Raw genomic sequence first — 20,396 nt, forward strand, 5'->3', positions numbered from 1 at the left:
CGTAGAGTCTTGGAAGATGATGGTGACAGCTCTGAGGCGGGGAGGGGGCAGCAGGCTCTCTGAACCCAATCTTAGCAGCTGTTGTGACAAGGACTGTACGAATGGGGTCTGAGTGAGCTGGCAGAGGGGTTGGGTTAGGACCTCAGGTTTGTGTTCTGTGCCCGGCTTTGAGGATGTCACTTCTGTGTGGGTCGGCTGGTTACAGCCACGTGTCCCTGTGATGCTGGTTCTCCTGCCGCGGATCCTTCCCCACCTCCCACACTCTCGATGCGCTCTGTGACTCAGCGGCTTCTCAGGACATCTGAGCAGCTTCTTTTTTTTTCTGGGGCGAGAACCACAGTCAGGAGATGTTGTAACCAGAACGCTTCCTTTCATTACCTTTCCTTTTGGTTCATGCAGGTCTTCTCCCTCCCAGGGCTCCGTGCTGACGGAAAACCCCCTGCACCACAGCGGGCTGTTGGAGGATTGTGGAAAGAGTGCCTTTTCTGGCCGCTGACTTGAGAAAAAGACGGGCCCTGGTTAATCCTGGTGGCTGAAAAGGGAGCATTTGAAAGCCGGCATGAAGTTGGGCGCTGTGCAGGAAGTTAGGCCCACACAGTCGGCTTTGTTATCCCGTTGCATTTTTATGCTTTCTCTTAGAAATGTCCCCCGAGTGGCAAGTCTTGAAACCCCTGGAAATTCTGTCTGTGGCTGCATCAAGGGAGTTTGCCTAGTTTTCGTGAGGGATGGGTGTGCTCCCTCATCCTGACCAGACACTCTCAGTGGGAGCTGGCCTGGCCTTCCTGCAGGGGACTCCTGTTTTTCCCTATTCCTAGGGGCAAGCTGCATCTTCTCTCAGGGACACGCTCCCTCCCCACCCATTGCCAGGCCTTTCGCCTTCCCATCTTTGACCCAGTGTCTGCAAGAAGACTTCAAGTTCCTCCCATGGCGTTTGTGCCTGACTCTTGGCTTGTCTCCATGTCTTTCCCTTTCCTGTGCTCACACTTGCTCAGCTGTGGAACGGGAGCTGGGAGGAAGCTTTGCTCGGGAAGGCACGGAGAAGCAGGGCCACTGGCTGCAGGTACCTGTGCCAGACACGATGCTCCTTAATGCAGGGCTGTTTCTCCCCTCAACCCCACCCTGCCATTGCCCCACACTTCTTCCTTCTCCGCTGCCATCTTTCTAATCCTCCTCTTTCCACTTCTTATTCTTTCTCACCTCCTCTTTTATTTCTCCGTTTACGTCCTTTGCCCTGTTTCCCTGCCTGCTTTATTCTTTTGTCCCCCATCATTACCCAGCAAGTAGCCGTGGGATCTCCTTTCTGACTGAGTCGTCTGTCCCCATTGGGGTTCTGGCCCGTCGTTATCTAGAATCAAGGGATTCACTGTTCATTGGTGTCCTTGTGTGTGTGTGTGGGGGGGGCACTTTTTTTCCTTGGGGCAGCCTTTCGACACTGCCAGGCCCCTTGTGGGGGTGGAAGAGAACAGACTGTCCTACCAGTCACCACCCTTAGAATTCTCTGCTCTCCTAGGAATGTGTCTTCTTGCTGGTGGGACCTGCTCCCTGGGCCTGGAAGACTATAGGTGTGTCATCTGGGTAGCTTGCTTGCTGATCAATGTCGTAGTGCAGGGCATGGCCTTAGGTGGGCCTTCTTACGACTTTGCTTAGTTGTAGACTAAAAACCATGGTGGCTTTGGGTGTGAGTGGACTTTGCTTGTTGCAGCCAAGCAGGACCAGGGGTGAGCGGTGTCTGTCCTTGAAAGTCTAAATGGTGTTTTCTAATCCTTGTGAGACCCTGTGCATCAGGTTGGGTGTAACTGCTTGTGGGAAGTTGCTCACATTCCTTTGGGAGGAAAACAGAGCTCCTGGCCTTTCCGATGGCTCTTCAGAGAGTCGGCAGGAAATCACAGGAGAGGGGAGGCTGGCTGAGGGTGCGGCACGTCCCACGACACGGAGACCCTCTTCTGGAGTCAGGGACAGTGTTCAGGGTTGGGCTCTCTTCTGATCCCTCCTTCTTTCAGTTACAAGTGGCCCCCGGGTCACAGCACAGTGAAGTGGGTGAAGCGTGCGGCCCTACCACGACATCACAGGAACCTCAGGTTCATTCTTTGGTATCTTCACGGATCCCGAGAGGCTGGTTTATGATTGAATTCCTGGCAAAATTTTATCCAGGCATTTGAACGGGAGCTTAAGTCCTTTCTGAAGTAGTTTCCTTATGTATAAAACTGGGTTATAACCTACTTTCCAAGGCTTTTGTGAAGAGTAATAATAATACCTAGTGTTTATGAAGAACTTAATACGCACCAAGCACTTAATTTTCACCAAAATTGACATATGAGATGGAGGTACTGTTATTATCCCCATTTTATAGATGCAGAAACTGGGGTGCACAAAGATTACATAGTTTGTGGTCACACGATAAGTGGCCAGAACTGGAATTGGAACCCCGGCCTTTGACCCAAAGTCTAGGCGTGTATCCTCTATGCATGTAAAGTTGCCTAACACTCTGCTCGCTACATAAGAGAGCCGCAGGGAAGTTAGGTGATACATGTCACTGGGTTTTGATGACTCCTTACGAATGGAATTGGTAAAAAGCTTCCCGGGGTTGGTTGGGGAAAACATTGGGTGCCCCGGGGAAAGAAGTTGATGCAAGAAATTGCCAGGCCAGCTTCTCGCAGAGGTGAGTCAGGCCAGAGTGAGGTTCCCGCAGGCCCTGAAGCAGGGCCCACTTTACCCTCCTTCTCAACCAGCACCTCCCTCCCTCCTGCCATGCAGGGTGATGTGAGCAGAGCCCAGGAATGCCTTATGTGGATCGGCAGAACCGAATCTGTGGGTTTCTGGACATCGAGGAGAATGAGAACAGTGGCAAGTTTCTGCGGAGGTACTTCATTCTGGACACCCAGGCCAACTACCTTCTCTGGTACATGGACAACCCCCAGGTGAGAGGCCACGGGGGAAGGAGAAGGGTGGCTGGCTGCCTGTCACTGCCTGGGAGGAATGCACATGGGATTAGCCTCAGGGCTTCGTCTCTCATGGGCAGCACTGACCTGCAGGTCAATAAGGAGGGGAACCCCCCCCCCCCGCCCCCGGCCCTCTTTCCCCCACCCCCACCCCCTCACACATGCACGCACATACCGGAAATCATCCCCGATTTTAGCTTGAGAAGAAACTCATCTCTCCTGACCCAGGAGATCTGGTGTCTTTTCTCAGACTCAGGAATGTAATACTTACAAAGTCAGGCAGCGGCCAGCCAGGCTGGACCCAGACTCTGAAGCCTGGGTTGCTCCCTCTCACCTCCCTGGTTAGGGCTGTGGCCTTGTGGCCACTCCTGCTCTTCCAGTCTGGGGCCCCTCCCCGGCAGGGAATGTGACCTGGTTCCCCGAGCTGGACAAAAGTCGGACTTCTCTGGTCTCCTGCATCGAGACAGGAGTCCCAGTACTGAGTTGGAGGCGACCCTGGGAGTCACCTAGTTTTGCCTCCTCGCACTACAGATGAAAAAAGCTGAGCCTCAGACGTTGGAATCAGCAGGGGCCTCCTAAGTTTTATTGCCTTGCCTGGGAGTCCCGGAGTCGTCCCTGGTCTGGGAAGAAGTTGCTCTTGCCCTGATGTGGGACCTCAAGTCTTTTTTTTTCTGGGGCTGGGAGTGCTTTGGCTCTTTCCTTCGCACCGCCCTAGAGCATTTTGGTGCATTGAGGCTACGAAGACTGGCGTGGCCCTTGAACGGCAAGATCGTATGGCCATGCTGGAGAGGGGAGGGGTGTGGGCCTGAGATTTGGCTCCGGTTCAGAGACTTGGGAAGAGGAAAGTCTGAGTGTTGGGGGGTGGATTCGGTCTTGGAGATGTGAAGTGGGAAAAGAGTCCTGTGAGTCTCTAGGTCATTATCGCAGGACTAGCCCTCCAGAGGCCTTTGGCATTTGTCCTCTGAATTTGATGGCTGAGAGAAAACACTATGGATAACAGAAAACATACCCAGAGATCAGCTGCTGTGACTCACCCTCTCCAGGAAAGACTTAACCCTAAACAGAACTGTCCCCCCTGTTTCACCCCCCCCCTTCCTGATAAACCTTCTGTTGGTTACTCTTATTTAAAGTGCGGAGCATGCAGAATAAAACTTACATGCAGACGCTTACGTCCTTGACTTAGCCTGGAATGCTTGCCTCTTACGATGTTTTGTTTTTGGGTGTGCCTGCAGGCTCTGCTGTATCATTTTCCCTGCTTTGGCTCTGCAGAGGTGCCCACAGCTGAGTCAACAGATCTTGAAAGAAGTAGCATCTTAGGTACCACTTCCCCACCATTGGAGGAACTCGAAATCAAGCCTTGTGGCCAGTAAATATGATTTCTGGCATGCCAGGGTGACTTATGGTCTCCGAGTCTGATCATTCCTTTTCCCTTTTTCTTCCATTGCATACCTTCTCCCATGTACCTGCCATGTTAGCTCAGGTAACTTGAATGTATTTCTGTTCTGATTCAGCTGCTTGGTGCTATGCTTCCTACTAGGATCATTCTTAATGCAAATTCTGCCTGGCTGTTGCAGCTACTTCCCCTGAGAGTTGGACTCTCGTTCATACTCTGGGCCACAGACTGAGTCTTTTATTTATTTATTTATTTATTTTTAAAAGGTATATTTTTATTGATTTTAGAGAGGAAGGGAGAGATAGAAACATCAACAAGGAGAATCATTGATCTGCCTCCTGCACGCCCCCCTACTGGGGATCTTGCCCGAAACCCAGGCATGTGCCTTTGACCAGAATAGAACGTGAGGCCCTTCAGTCCACAGGCCCACGCTCTATCCACTGAGCCAAACTGGCTAGGGCTCACAGACTGAATCTTGCTGTCAGTGACATGTTACCCAAGACCACAGTGTCACCATTTCCAATCTCAAATGTTGCCAGTTGTCAGGGTTTCTCTTGCTCTTTCCTGCCTTCTGGTTTGACTGTCCCTTGGTTCCAGAACCTGCAGTAACCTTGGATGCTGGGCCTTGGGCTGCTTCCTGGGGTGTCTGGGGTCAGCCTCTGTGCAGGTCGCACCCTCCTGTGCTTCCCTGCCAGCGGAGCTCTCAGGATGCTCTTTGTGCTAGAGCCTTCTTTGAGCTTGAGTTACCAAATAAAAGCCCCTGTTGGAGATTCTTTACATTTTCCCTGGAGGCAGAAATTTCAGCTGGCTTGGCACATGCCTAAAAAAGGAGAGTCTAGCTGTGACACAGCAATATTTCAGAACATTTTACTTCTTTAGTTGTTGGCTTAGCTCTTTGTTGTGTTAATGGCCAAACAGCCATTCTAGACTTGAGAGTGGATATTTTTGTAAGTTGTAGAATAGTGTGAGTGAATAGTTACTACTGTGTGCCAAGCACTATTCTAAAGACTTCATTGGTCTTCATTTCATTCTGACAAGAGTCTAATTGGTAGGTATTATTGTCCTCATTCTTAAGGTGAGGTGGGTGAGGCAGAGAGGGGAAGAGATTTGCCCATGGTTACATAATAAGAAAGAGGCAGGGCTAGGATTCTAACCCTGGCAGTCTGACTCCAGTTCCCCTGCTGTCAGGGCTGATAGTGAGACAGTCATCTTACTCTTGCCTGGGAGGAAGGAAAGCTTTCAAAAGTAGTCTCTGATTAAGAGATAGAAGCCAGAGGACTCTCGGGGCTGGGAGCTCCTAGTTGGCAGGGGGCTCGTCTGGCTTAGCTTTTGATCCACAGTGTCCATCATTTGATGAATGTGTGCTCACTGAATGAATGGATGAATGAACTAAAGAGGCCGAGGTAAAGAGATGGTCAGAGGGAGGTCTTTATGAAATGCAGAGTGCCCCACACCACTCTCCTGGGGTTGGGATATGGCCTACACCCAGTGGAAGTTCTGTAGAGTGTCGGGAGTCAGGAGAAGGGGGACTGGAGCTGGTTCCGAGAGCAAACTTGAGGGTTTTGTTCTGTCCCCGTAAAGAGAGACATTGGGAACTCCCTTTGGACATCTTACTTGTATAGGGAAAAGGAGACACCTGATATAATATCTTAATTATTTAGTAGACATTAATAAGTGGGGGGTGTTCCGAACCCAGGTCTCTGATCATTGCCTGTTTAAGCCATGTGGTGTTTATGGAGCCGGTTTTTACTACCACTGTTACTACTGTTATTACTCACTGAAGGTTGTACTTACTGAGTCTTATTGAGTGGTTACATGCGTTGCATGTATCATGTCATCAAGTCCTCACAAGAAACCTGGGACTCGGGGATGATTGACACTCTGACAGTGTTCTGCAGGGTGCAGAGAAGTCTGGCGACTTTGCTGAAGGTTGCACAGGTGGTAGGTGCAAAGCTGGAGTTGGAGCCAGGCCTGTCTGACGCGAGTGTCTGCACTCTTCACACTTGTCTGCTTCCTTCCTCCTGCTGATATTTGTGCTCAGCCTAGGCGAGGTCCTGTAGATGAGGTGGACGGGAGCTCAGTGAGGCATTTGCCACCGAGAAGCTTCAGGTTCAGTTGGGGAGATGAAGACAATATACATAAAACTAAAGTGTGGAAAAGCCGAGTCCATTTTTATAATAGGACTAGAGGCCCAATGCATGAAATTCATGTAGGGGTAGGATCCCTAGGCCTGGCCAGCGATCAGGGCCAATCGGGGCCTTCTGGCTGCTGGCTGGGGCCTTCCTTCCCCTGCTGCCAGCTGCCTGCCAGGACCTTCCTTCGTTCCATGCTGCCCCTGGTGGTCAGCACAGGTCATAGTGAGCAATCGAACTTACGGTCTCCCGGTTGAACTCCTGAGGGAACACTCTGCTTGTTAGCCTTTTATATATGTAGATAGCATATCATGAAGTTGAAGTGCCCAGATGCCAGTATTTTGGTTGAAGGAGAAGGGGGTTGCAATGTTCTCTGCTGCCCATCTGGGAAAGAGGAGGACCTAGAGGTGGAGTCTTAAATGGATGGTTTTCAGCTTGGGAGGTAAGAGATCAAGGATCGAATCCTGGCTCAGCCACTAAGCTATTTTGTACTTATGCAAGTCATTTATCCTCCCTGGGCCAAGGGCACTCGAGATGGTCCTTAACATGGCTTTTGGCCCTTTATGTCCTGGAGGGCTGAGAATAGGGTAACGTCCTCGAGTTCAGCAACATCGTTTAGCATGCAGTTGCTACACGTACCCTGCGTGCCAGACACCATCAAATGCTGAAGCTTCAGCGGTGAACAGGACAGAGAGTTCACCTTCATGGAGCTTACACTGTAGCTGGGGAGCCAGATGATTAAGTGAAAATGCGGCAGGCAGAGCTGCAGGGCATCCCTGTATGGAAGGGTAGCACTAAATCCAAATCTGAAAGTGATTGCTACAAGTGATTCACATTCGTAGAGCACTTTACGGGTTTTGAGGTGTTTGCACTTACAATTTGGTTGTTATGCACCCAAGGGAGGTGGAAGAGGAGGGTGTTCTCAGTTGTATGGGGCAGAGGCAGCACCAAGAAGGGAAGGTGAGCCTGCCTGGTTTGAGGGTGTTTAAGGTCCGGTTCCCCAGACGAGGATTTGTGGCAGGTTCTTTATTAAGGAGAGAGACTGAGACGGTCAAGTGTGCCGGGAGCAGGACAGGGAAGGGGAGGAAGCCAGACGAAGGCGTGAGCTCAGGAGAAGTCTGCAGAGGGTAGGGAGGGCTTAGCCTACCTAAGTTGTGCTGCAGGAGGGCTGATAGTGAGGCCTAAGATGTTGTCCCAAGAGGGCTGAGCTTCTGTATGCCCCGCTGGACTGTCACTGGTTCTGGCTCTACAGATGTGTGCGAACGGCTCCCATGGCCCAACGGCAGCCTTCCAAAGTAGAGCTGCAGGTGCCGGCCATTGTAAGCACAGCAAAACATGGGAACAGGAGGCCAGCGACAGTGTCTGCTCCGGGGAGGAATCATGCATGTTAGGGGGCAGCCTGTGTGGTCCAGGTACACCCTTGTATGCTGGCCAGAATTTAGTTTTGACGTAGTAAAGTAAGGAATCAAGTTTTTTTAATATAGACACTGATGATACCAAACTGATCTAGGATGAAACCCATTAGCTAAAAAGGACCCCTATAAATGGCAAGTCTCAATATTATTGATTATGGCCACTGATTTGGCTAATGCATTTAAAAATCAATATGCTGACAATTTCAAGCACACAAATGATTCTTGAACAGAAACAAACAGTAGCTGGATTTTCCTTAAAGAATTTCTATGATATGATGGCAACAGCACTTGTATTTTAATTTAATGTTGGTCCCTATCATGCCAGAGGGGATGACATCCCTTAATAAGGCTTCTCTCCTTTATTACCGTGACCTACAGAGTAACTAAGCATGTTTTAGTTGCACAGCAACGCTCATGTTCCGCTCTCTAATGCCTGCTTGGCTAAGTAATTGCAAGACTAAATTATACAGCCCTGAACAAAGGAGAAACAGGAGCATGAAAACAGTACTGCACTAGATTGTTGTTCTTGTCAAATTTACTCTGTAAAATGCCTTTTCTCTCTTTGACCAAAAAATGCTCAGATACTTGTACTTTTCAAAGGCCATGATGTGAATTTTGGGACAAAATACCTGTAATATCCAAAAAGATTGCATCTCTGCATTTCTCCTGGTTTACTTTACTTTACTTTACTTTACTTTTATTTTATTTTATTTTATTTTATTTTATTTTATATAAGCTGAAAGCAATTCTTTCCATTAAAAGGGGCAAAGAGCTTTAGCTGTGTTGACAAAAAGGTGAATATTTGGCTGCATCCTATTAGACAGCATATGGAGGAGCGGTAGGAAATTATATTAATACGTAATGTATAATGGACAATAGTTTTGTTCTTAAAGGCTAGGCAAAAATAATGTGTGTGCATTTTTAAAATTGCAAAGGTTTTCTGTATCAGAAACCTTCTTGAGCAAAATTTGGCTGAAATCCAACAACATTGAAAAGATTTTTGTCTAATATGCTTCACCCTGTCAAAATGCCAAGAACCAGTGAGGTAACTTTCTTTAAAAACTGGCCATTCGATGCACATGGCACATAATCTGAAATGTGGCAACGCTGACACAGTGACAGCCAGCTTCCTTCCTCCCACTCCTGTTCCCACGTACATATTCCTCTGGCCAGAGGCGGTATTACCACTTTCATGTGTGTCTGTCCACAGATATTGTCTGCGTATGCAAGCATTGTGCTAATTCTCAGATCTTCAACAATTGTGGGGGCAGTGTGTTCTTACTTCATGGATTCTGTGTAATTGGTACATTAGCTACCTATGTGACATGTGATTTCAAGGGTTAAGTAGAATTTCTGGCATGCTTTTTGTCTATTATTTTGTTAGAGTGAGAATGCAGAATTCCTTTGGGGGAAAAAATAATCCCAAAAGAAGATTTCAAGCGACAGATCTGTACTTTGGCTAAAATGCAAATTAAAATAAATAAATAAATGCAAATCTGCTCAGGGTGAATTATTATTAAATTAACATTTTAAGAATTAAAACTATGTGTGGACTTTTTGAGAGTTAACATAAAAGGCTGTAAGTGTAATTTTGTTTTATGTGTTGTCTATGGTAATCTTATTTTTAAAACAATTCTTGTCATTAAAAAATTTTTTTTTTACTTTTAGAGAGGAAGGGAGAGGGAGAGAGAGAGAGAACCATCGATGTGAGCATGAAAACAGCAAACACATCACTTGCCTGCTTTTTACTCACTCCCTACAGGGGACCCAGCTCATAACCTGAGCATGTGCCCTGATCAGGAATCAAACCAGCAACCTTTTGGTGCATGGGACAATGTCCAACCAACTGAGCCCCATTGGCCAGGCAAAATAATTCTGTCTTTATAACAAGGTGTACTTTGTCTAAAGTAAAAAGAAGTACAAACTAAATTAAAAGAAGTATAAACTAAAAAGCACTTTTGGGCAATCATGTTAATAGTTAGCACTACTTAGTATTAAAGTCCAAGCAGCTAAAGAGATAAAAGCTATGAAAGTTAGCAGAGGTTTTGTTACATTTTGCTTTAGATTTTAACCTTGTGCATTTGTTTTTTACTATATCTTTTTATACATCTATTTTAAAATACTTTATGTATCTATTTATATACAAGAATGCCATATCTTTAAGTCACTGTCACCAGGATTGGAAGAGGAAATAAAAGAGCTAGGAATACAGTGGCCAAGAGACTTGCACATCATGAAGTCCATCCTGGCTGAAGCCGGTACTGGGTGCATGTCAACAAGAAAGAGATGTCCAGATAATAGAATGGGAGCATTACACCAGCACAACAGTGTACGATAAAGAATTGACTTTTCTTGAAGAGAAATACTAACCACATCTTTTGAACTGGAGAATGGAGAGAGTAGCCATGGACATTTCACCTTTCTTCCAATTAGTATCAGGAAATGGAGCTACAGGGTAGAGGGGAGATGTGTTTGATATCAGAGTGGCCGGTGAAGTCACTACCTGGTCACGTAATGCCTGGGGACAGCGTGGTGAGTTTCCTTTGGTGAGGACTGTGGAGTGTGGGGCAGAGGGAATTGTGCTCTCCCCTCCATTCCCATCATGCTGCTCTTCTTAGGCAAGTCATTTTCTGAGAGTCAGTGTCTGGCCTCATCTTTTGGTGGTTTGAGTTGTGGTTTCAGCCCATGGGCAGTCATGCTGGCTCATGCCTCAGCTGTGGGGTTTCCACATGTATTCTCTTCCCCCTTTTCCTACTAGTTGACCAACAAGCTAGTTTTGACTGCCTGCTGTGTTCCTTGCTGTCTGCTAGGAGCCCTGGAGAGATAGAAAAGAAGGTACCAAAAGAGGGCACAGGCAACTCTCCTTCCCCCTCTCCACATTCTGAATTCCTGGTCTTTTGGAGTTTGGCACCTAAGAGCCAGTTTGACTAGTTCCTGCCCTGCCCAGCTTGGGTAACTCTACAGAGCCTCTTTTGGTGTAACCCTGCTGGTCCTGCTCTTGTATTTACCTTTCATTGATAACCAACTCTTAGATAATGAGCAGGTCCTTGTACATTTGAAGGATTGTCTCATGGTAGAAAGGAAAGTACATGGGATTTGAGAATCAGGAAGGGTTGGGTTCCATCACTGGCCTGACTACTCAGGACCTCTGTCACCTTGGGCAAGTTGCTTCACCTGCTCAATCCTTAGTTTCCTCGTCTGTAAAATGGGATTGTTGGGATTAAGTGACAACGTGTAAAAGTACCTAGCAGCAGGCCTGGTGCATAATATACTCTAAATATATGTCCGTCTCTTTCTTCCTGTCTCAAGCTGTGCTTTGTCAAAGCAGCAGATTGGTGCTGGGAGCAATGAGCTCTGTCTTCTCTCTACTCCTTGAGAAAGCCTCTCATGGTGAATGATGAGGCATCAACAGAACCTTCTAGTGCTGACATTCTGTGAATTTATGAATCTTTACTTAGGTCTTCTGGTCATTTCTGTGCTTCTTATTACTTTCACTAGAAGAAGGAACAATTCTTCAACAAGAAATAATGTTGCATCTAGAAAAAAGCCTTACCATGGGAGATATGTCATGGGAGGTGTGGGCACTTCAGCTCCTTGCTCAGTGATGGAAAAGAAACAACCCTATGCTTTCCACTCATGCAGAGTGGGAGTTCCTTTGAGGTCCTTGGTGACAGAACATTTGAGCAAAAAGCAAGATGACAGCAGTGTCTTCATAAAGCCATCATTTAACAGGAACCTGCCTTGTGCCCTCCATTGTCCCAGAAAATTTAGACGGGCCAGAGGTGTACAGGTTGCTGCTCACACAGTTGCTGCCAGCTGTGCACACAGCTGGAATCCCTTCTCCCTTCCTGCTCACTGCCCTGCCCTGCCCTGCTCTTCCATGTCCCTGTTTACTGCTACTGCAGCAGCCAGGGCCACTCTGTGGGCTGTGGCTGGGCGTGGCCCTTTCTCTCACCTACTGCTGTGTCTCCAGTGCAGAGCCAGCAGGACCAACTGTTGCCTGCACCAGTGGTCCTCAGGCCTGGTGGCACAGAGGAATCCCCGGGGACATTTAAAAACATACAAGTGGCCAGGCCCTACCTCAGACCCGTAAAAACCCTGAGAATGAAGCTTGAATGTTAGTTCGTTTAAAAATCTCCCCCACTGACTCACATAGCAGCCCCCCCTCCAGCCTCGGTCTCCACTCCTCATCTGCTCAGGTGCTCTCATCTCAGATGCTTCCTGCCCCTCTTCCTGGCCCATTCCTCGCCTCCTCTTCCCAAGTCCTTGACCCCTTTTGAGTTGGGACTCAGCCCTGCATGTCTCCCTTTACTCAGTTCCTGTCCCACAAGAGACCTGCTCCAGGTCATGGGAACTGCAAAGTCACGTGCCACCCAAGTTCTAAACATGAGCAAATCTTCCCAAAGAAATGTTTGCCCATGGCGGTAGAAGCAGCATGGCCTTCCAGTCCCCCATGAGGGCAGCGGGCGTTTGTGGACTGGTTTGGGAACTAAGCCACCATATAGATGGTTTTCTTTTAAAAATCGATGGGTCAGCTATGTAGAGGAATAAGATTGTACTTATATCCTCATTGTGCTTGAAATTTAGTAAGAAGAGACAAACTCACAGAAAAACACTCTCCAATACAGAATTCAGGACTAGATTTTGTCACGTAGACTAAGCTGTTCTCAAACTTGGGCCTATAAAGGGACCACTTGGGAGCATTGAAAAAATGTACATGTTCTGCCCACATTCTGCTTGATTCTGATTCAGTGTTTTTTGGGTGAGGCTGGAGCCTGGGCCTTTTTATTTTTTTTAAATATATTTTATTGATTTTTTATAGAGTGGAAAGGAGAGGGATAGAGAGTTAGAAACACCGATGAGAGAGAATCATCGATCAGCTGCCTTCTACATACCTCCTACTGGGGATGTGCCCGCAACCAAGGTACATGCCCTTGACCGGAATCGAACCTGGAACCTTTCAGTCTGCAGGCCGACGCTCTATCCACTGAGCCAAACCAGTTAGGGCAAGCCTGGGCCTTTGAAAACAAGCTCCCCCGGAGGTTCTGATGTGCAGCAAAGTTGGAGAAGGGTTGGTGTACGTGAACTCAGTGAGAGGCGAGGCCAGGGCAGGCAGTGGTCAGCGTAGCAGGCTTCAAGAAGATGCTATTCCCCTAGAGCAGACGGGGCTGTGGCCGGGAGGGGCAGCTTGCTGGTCCCCGACACCCTACCCTTCCCCAGGTGCTGTTTCCTGGTGGTCCTACCCTGACATTTGGCTGCTGAGGCCCTCACCACTCGGCATGTTGGCACAATCTTCCCTGAGCAAGAAGTGTCTGCCTGGGGCTGCCACACTGGCAGCGAGCTGTCACCATTAATCTCCTAGGTCCAGTAATTGGAGTGGACACTGAGCTGTCGCTCTGGATCAAGCCTGTGATCCTGGGGCTGTTTTCTCCTGTCGCTCATTTCCCTCTGGGAGGCGAGGACAGTGGTGGGGAGGGGAACTGCTTTTGCAGACGTTGGTCATATTTTCCTGGCTTCTCCTGGTGGAGAGGAGGTACACGTGAGCCTTCCGCAGACCGTGGGTGGCCTGTGGGTGAAGGGAGTGAGGATACCCCCGGGGTAACTGGGCCCAGAGAACTGCTGTCTCTCTCTCTCTGGAGCAGAGGACGGAGGGTGGAGCAACTGTGGAGGGTGGAGAGGATGAAGTAGTTGAAATCTGATCGGCTCCTATCTGTCATTACGCTTGGGTTCGTGTCCGAATGGTTCCCCCAAACCTACTTCATTACTCATAATTCAAGATAGGGCCCTGGAGGCCTTTGGGTTGTGGTTTGGAGCCAGGAGACTGAGTTGTGCAAGACCAGGCCTGAGACTTGGCATCTGCATCTTGTAATTAGCATGCGGGTCAGAGATAGGAACCACCGTGGCTCAGCTCTCTATGTATTTTCACATCACTCTCCCAACAAGCTATGCGGCCGGACTTATTATTGCACCAGTCCCGGTGCACTAATGTCCTAAAGCTAGAATTCCAACAGCTCAAGCTTTTTAAAATTATAGTGTTGCTTCTATAAGGGCATCGGGGTGAAGTGAGGAGACCTGAGCTATGGTTCAGGCTGTGCCACCAATTATGTTGCCGTGGACAAAGCCCTTCACTCACAAGTCACTTTGCTCAGGAGCAAGATGTGGGGCTGGTGCTCAGTGTCCAGCACAGGCCTGTGGCTCCATGTGGCTCTGGAGGCCACACAGACCTGGGCCTCACTCACTCCCCAAGGAGCTGAGTGTCTGCCTGGAGTGGTTTATGTTCCCCTCTGGGGTAGTCAGCTGCTCACGGGCCTCCTGGATGCTGGGGTTCCTTTTGGACTCTGATTTAGGGGCTGTAAGGCCTCTCTCTTCCCTATAAAATAAAACAAAATGCAGTCACTGTATAATGAAAAATAATGAGTCAATCCGATCACCCAGAGTTGAAATGCTATTTTGGTTACTGAAAGGCAGCTTTGAGACTTATGGTCTTATTTACAAAAGGGAGTCAGGGGGAAGAAATTCTTTCTAGATTTCTTACTCTAAAATTCTAAGGCTCTAAGAATCCTTTTAGCATGGTGTGATTCCAGTCCATTTTCTCGTGATTAGCACATTTCATTTGCTTCAAGTGATGTGTGCTAATTTAGAAGGACTAATAATTGGGCCTAGAAGGACTCTTCCCTCTGACTTAAGGGCCTATTTCTTTAAGGGCCATCTCCGGAATGACAGGTCCTTTCACTGTTAACCCTTTAGGAAATTTACTAAATTCCCATTATCCAAGAGTCACCTCTGTTTATTACTTTGCCATGACCCAGGTAGTGGGGGCTTCAAGGTTATTCTTTAAGGTTTACGGAAACAGTTTAAGAGGTTATAGACAGATTCTCAGGCTCATGGGGGAAGACATTTTCCAAGTTACAGATCAGGAACTCCACAAGTTTAATGTCTTAGCCATTTCTTTGCTACACTGTCATCCCTGTGCCATTGCTTCATTTCTGACAATGGAGAAATTAGAAAGCCAAAGCGATTGCCAAGTTAAATATTGCCACACAAGGTGCCTGTGAATTTCTTGCTGTTTGAATAGTTTATTGACTTCGTGTTTTATGTTGTGTGGACATTAACAGCCCTGTGAAGTAGACTGGCCAGCTGTACTTTTTATTTCTGTATTGTGTGAATCTGTACCCGACTTATTACGAGAAGACTTTGAAGTGGCCTAAAACAGGACCAGGCCAACAAGGGGATCAGATTAGTCAGGACAGAAAAATATACTTGCTAACACTTGTTGAGAGTCATCTATGGGCCAAGTGCTCTTAAATTTACTCAGTCTTACAACTGCCTTGTGAGGTAAGCACTGTTATCAGAAGGGAAAACTGAAGATTAGTGGAACTTCCTCATAGTCAAATGGTGGAGCCCAGACTTTTACCACCTCTCTGGAATACATAAGCCATGGGTAACATTAATGCACACACATAATGGCAAGAATGACCACTGTTTTACAGGGGAGGAAAGGGAGCTACAGAAGTGACTTGCTCAAGGTTGCAAAGCCAGTAAGTAAGTGGCATAAATAGAACTGGAGGCCTGGTCTCCTGCCTCTTAGTGCTGTGTCCGTGGCCTCACGTGGCATCCTTCTTAAAATGAAAAACATATTTTGTTTCAGAACCTGGCAATTGGGGCAGGAGCTGTTGGATCTTTGCAGCTGACCTACATCTCGAAGGTAATGTTGGCCTGGAGCTCTGGGAATTGATATTCTGTAAGTAGGTTTAGTATCTAAACAAGAGGAAGTGTCACGTCCTTCGGGCGTTAACATTTGGGGGTGTTGCATGGGCAGCTCCCCCTTCCTCAGCACTGCCTGTGGAAGCCCTGCTGCTGACCAGGAGTGGGCGGAGTGTGGTCAGCAGCTTCTTGGAGGGGGCCTTGCAGCCTCTTTCTCCTGGGACACAACAGTCAGCGATGCACTCAGCTCCAGCGAAGGAGGTATCAGTTGGTGTGGGTAGGAGTGGGACATGACCCTTTTTGTAATTGGGACAAGGAGGAACACAAAAACAACAACAAAACCCCCAGTAACTGTAAAAGATACTCCCAAAGGGTGTAATTAAACAGGAGCAGCTCAGAAAGAGTGGGGACTGCACTGGACTTTTATCAATCAGCTAGACAGGATACTGCAGAGGGAAGGCTATGATACCCGGAGAAAGTACTCCGGGGTACCAGGGAGCCATGCAGCAGCCAGGTAACTGCTGTAGTGTCTGGCAGGTGGGCTGACAAGCCACCCCCTGGTCTAGTTTGTGCAGACGGTGAAGCAGCCCCTCTTTGGTGCTGAGATGTGTGGAAGGGGGCGTGGGGGAGGGGCTGGTTGATGACGCCCACATGTAGCTGCTGAATTCAGCTTCTTTTAGCGGCCCGGCCCTGGAGGCCTTCTCCAGGGCTGACCCATGAGGCAGCAGTGATAAAAAAGGTCAGGGATTTAGAGCCTCAACAGAAAGAGGAACTCTTTGTCCAGTGAGGAGAGCCAGGTGGCGCCCAGCCAGTACGAAGGCCCCGGAAGTCCTGCTCTCCCCACGCACCCCTCACTTCAGGCCTCCGGTCACCTCTGCTTCCTTGTCCAGGTTCTCCCACCCTCAGGGGGTTGAGATGGGGTGGAGGGGGCCATAATCTGCACAGCTCCTGGCTCCTTTTTGTAACAAGCTTTGGGAGTTCTTGGGTTCAGCGCCCCCAATCTTAGCCGGTCAGGAGGTAAGTGGCGGCTGCAGGGGCTGCAGGAGGGTCTGGCAGAAACAGCTGGGGGCAGAGGCTGGCTGCAGTGCAGAGTCTAAGCCTTTAGAGCAGTGGTTCTCAACCTTCCTAATGCCGCGACCCTTTAATACAGTTGTGGTGAACCCCAACTTCATTGTTTACAAATTGAACATAATTAAAGCATAGTGATTAATCACAGAAACAATATGTAATTATATATGTGTTTTCCGATGTTCTTAGACAACCCCTATGAGAAGGTCATTCGACCCCCAAAGGGGTCGCGACCCACAGGTTGAGAACCGCTGCTTTAGAGAGAGGCGATAATGACCTGGGGGCAGAGGGAAGGCCTGTGAAAGCTCAGCTTTGTGCATGCCTGCGGTAAGAAATGCGGCTGCCTCTAGAAATGCGGCAGGACAGCAGCTTGGGCCACCCCTCTCTTGTCCAGACTTGCTGGATGTTTCTCTAGGAGGTTCAGAGAAAGAGTTCAGGATTCATGAAACCCCAAAACCTGCCTGTTTGAGAGGGTTTGGGAAGATTTTTATGCGAGAAGAGTGACTACAATCTCTTGCTGAATCGTAATTTATAAATGTGGCTCAGAGGAGGGTTTTTACAATTCTCAGCTTTGGAGGCAGAAAGGATGGACCTGCCTTTTTGCCCTTCCTGGGAGAGACAGGCCTGCTTGGGCCTTTTACAAAACCCACAGCTGCCATGGGTCAGGTTACACAGAGCTGAGGGCCTTTAACTCCTGCCTGATCCCGTGTCACAATGCAGGAGTTTCCCCGCAAAACCTTAAAGCGTGGTACCAGCATCACATTCAGCCTTCCGGGTTATTTTGTATTAACCCCTAGGTATTCCCTCCCAGAGTGGAGGGTTTTTTGTTTTTGTTTTAATATATTTTTATTGATTTCAGAGAGGAAAGGAGAGGGAGACAGAAACATCAATGATGAGAGAGAATTATTGATCGGCTGCCTCTTGCACACCCTCTACTGGGGATGGAGCCTGCAACCTGGGCATGTGCCCTTGACTGGTATTGAACCTGGAACCCTTCAGTCCGCAGGCTGACGCTCTATCCACTGAGCAAAACCCGCTAGGGTCAGAGTGGAGGGTTTAACCACAGTGTCAGCCTGCCTTGTGGTGTATGTGTGGCTGCTGTTCAGGGGTGCTCTTCAGTATCTCTTTCGTGAGATACTGGGGTCCTTCAGAGAGGCCAACAGAGATGACTTGATGTCATCCAGGGCATCAGTGGCAGCAGAACCAGTTCTTGGGCAAACAAGAAAATAATCGATGCTGGCCTTTGGCCCTTCTACACAGCCAGCCCCACTGCCCTGGCCCCAGCTTGTGTCCTGCTTTGTCAGGGCCTTGCCCTCAGTAACTATAAGGAAGGTCTTTCCAGAATAGTGGTTCCTGTCAACAAAAATTCCCAAAAAGGATATTAGAAAATGGAGAGACTTCATTCAGGTGAATGGTTTGCAAGCTGGGGAGGTGCAGCTTCTGGCAGAAACTAAGTGTGCCATCTTATATAGAGAAAGTTCCCCACCAGGTTCCCAATTAGATCTGTTTTATGTAAATGAGGTATCCAAATCATGTTTCTGATTGGTACAAATCATGCAGTCCCAATTCATAGGCATTAGGTAGTGTCCTGATTGGTTGTTATGGAGCAGTTATGATTGGTCAGTTTAAATGCAAATGAGGATATAGTGTATAGTTTGGATTGGATGGGGCAGGTCTCAGTCTGTTGGTCCAAAGACAAAACCAGGAACTCTTTTATAATATTTGCCTCAGATAGCTTAAATAAGCAGGGCATAGAGCAGGAAGCCAAGAGCTCAGTCTGGGGTTCTTCCCTGTATGAAGACTACATGAGAAGCCCCTGTCAGCAGATGGCCACTAGACACTTATTATTTATAAAATTTGGTTCCTCATTTGACCCTGGGGAATCCATCTCAGCATAGAGAAAGTTTATGTCCCTTAACATCATATGAATCTTTCCTCATGGGGTCCTCATTTCTAACTTTCGGGTGGGTCACGGATCCTTTGAAGAGTCTGATGTGAAAAGTGTGGACTCATTTTCCAGGTAAAGTATGTATGGGTGTACACACCACAATTTTGCCTGTACTTTCAGGGCTCATTGAGCCCCTGGCTGGTTCAGAGCCCCTCCAATCATTCTGTGTAAGTGGCTGCTGCTTCCCTTCCCCTGCTCCTGGAGCCACCTCGTAGAGCAAGGTAACCCTGGGCCCTGGGGCAGAGCTTCCCCGGAGCTCCAAGACCTTGTTCTGCAGCTGCTGCTGTGCCCGAGGGGCCCCAGCTCCACTTCCGGCCAAGGACAGGCAGGGTGGGGCTGGGTAGCAGAGTGCTGCCACTGATGAGCTGGCTGCTCCTGTGGTCTGTGTTTAATCTGATAAGAACAAGTTCCTGAGAGTCTGTGTCACCGTGGAGCAGCCTCATCTGCGTCACTCTCCGGGTGACCTGTGCTCATGCCCCCCGCATATCCCTGACCTCCTCTCATGCTTGCATAACCCAGGATCCCACCAGTCAACCTCAGTTGTGCAGGTACTCAATTGAGGCCATTTGGGCCATGCAGATGGTTGCACTTGGCTGCCTTCTCTAGTCAGCCTGCCAACCACACTTCTCCAGGATCTCCAGCTCCTTCACTATGTCTGAGGAATGCTACACAGCCCGGCCTGATCACCAGCATCTGGGAGTGTGGGGAAAGGAGATATACTTCCTAGGGACCAAGGATTCTGCTTCCACAGTCACCAGAATGTCAGGGGGAGGCCTGTCCATAGTAAATGAGACCCTCCCATCTTGGCCCTTCTTCTCTGAGGGGCACAGCACAGGTAGATATACTTTCATTTTCCTCTTTTGGCCATCCTGTGACCATAAGAAGGGGACCACTAATTTCACTCCGGTTTTGCTAATCAGGAAGCTGATCAGAGGCATTGAGGTTCTTACCCTGGCTTAACAGCCCATCCGGGCAGAACTAGAACTGACGCCTTGTTAATGCAGCAAGGAGTTGCTTTACCAAATAACCCTGTGGTAAGCCATGAGGCATGACGCAAATTATAGATGTGCATGCGTATAATCATGCATACCCCTGACTGAAAACTGGAAAACATATAAAAACAAACAAATGAAAGCATCAGTTCCCATAATGAGCACATGGGCAGCATTTTCCCAGTATAGGTTGGTAATAAATTGTGGTCAAAGCGGACCGTTTGTCATTCAGCCAGGGTGAGAAGTGTCCACCAGGAGTGCTCTTTCTAGTCAGTCACCAATGGCAGTATCTGGGAGCGAGAGTCTCCGCATAAGCTGGAGACTCTTGCCATGCCAGAGCTGAAAGTAGAGGGGATGCCTGAGATAGATGGGTTCTTCCGGCCGGGATAGCCAAGGCAGTGCTACAGTGGTCAGGGTTACACAGGAACCACGGGCAGGACACCCAGGTGTTCATGGTCATGAGGACCCGCAGGAACACAGATGCTGAGGGACAGAGCAAGAAAATGAGTCACTGACAGATCAGAGCATCAGGCACAAGCAGGATAAAGGCACACCCTGTGGTTCAGAGTGAATTCTGGGGTCTCAGAACCAGGAACACAAAACGGCACGGAGGCCAGGACTGTGACGTCAGGAGCCCCAGTGCACGGTTCCTGGGAGTGGGGAAGGCATGCCTGAATTTGAGTAGTCGGTGTCTGAACTCAGGGTTCACCTTTGCTTAAATCTTCATGTTTTTCAGGTCTATTTAAAGACTTTCTTAGGTCCTATGGCCTCCACTTCACATCATGGTACACATATCAGAACACAC

At 48.4% G+C, this 20,396-nt stretch overlaps 1 protein-coding gene across 4 annotated transcripts in view; it reads left to right on the forward strand.

The window, feature by feature from the left end:
- PLEKHA2 (pleckstrin homology domain containing A2) overlaps positions 1-20,396 on the forward strand; it is a 73,307-nt gene that overhangs the window by 23,359 nt on the left and 29,552 nt on the right. For 3 of the 4 annotated variants that reach the window (XM_036298860.1, XM_036298861.1, XM_036298859.1), the window contains 2 exons: positions 2,755-2,918; positions 15,528-15,584. In XM_036298860.1, the coding sequence (XP_036154753.1) occupies positions 2,778-2,918; positions 15,528-15,584 (198 nt within the window). In that variant the 5' untranslated portion in view covers positions 2,755-2,777. The remainder of the gene's footprint in view (positions 1-2,754; positions 2,919-15,527; positions 15,585-20,396) is intronic. The other variant, XM_036298862.1, reaches the window with a different exon arrangement.

This window comes from Myotis myotis, unplaced genomic scaffold (assembly GCF_014108235.1).
Source record: "Myotis myotis isolate mMyoMyo1 unplaced genomic scaffold, mMyoMyo1.p scaffold_m19_p_3, whole genome shotgun sequence".
In the NCBI taxonomy this organism is placed as follows: Eukaryota; Metazoa; Chordata; class Mammalia; order Chiroptera; family Vespertilionidae; genus Myotis; species Myotis myotis.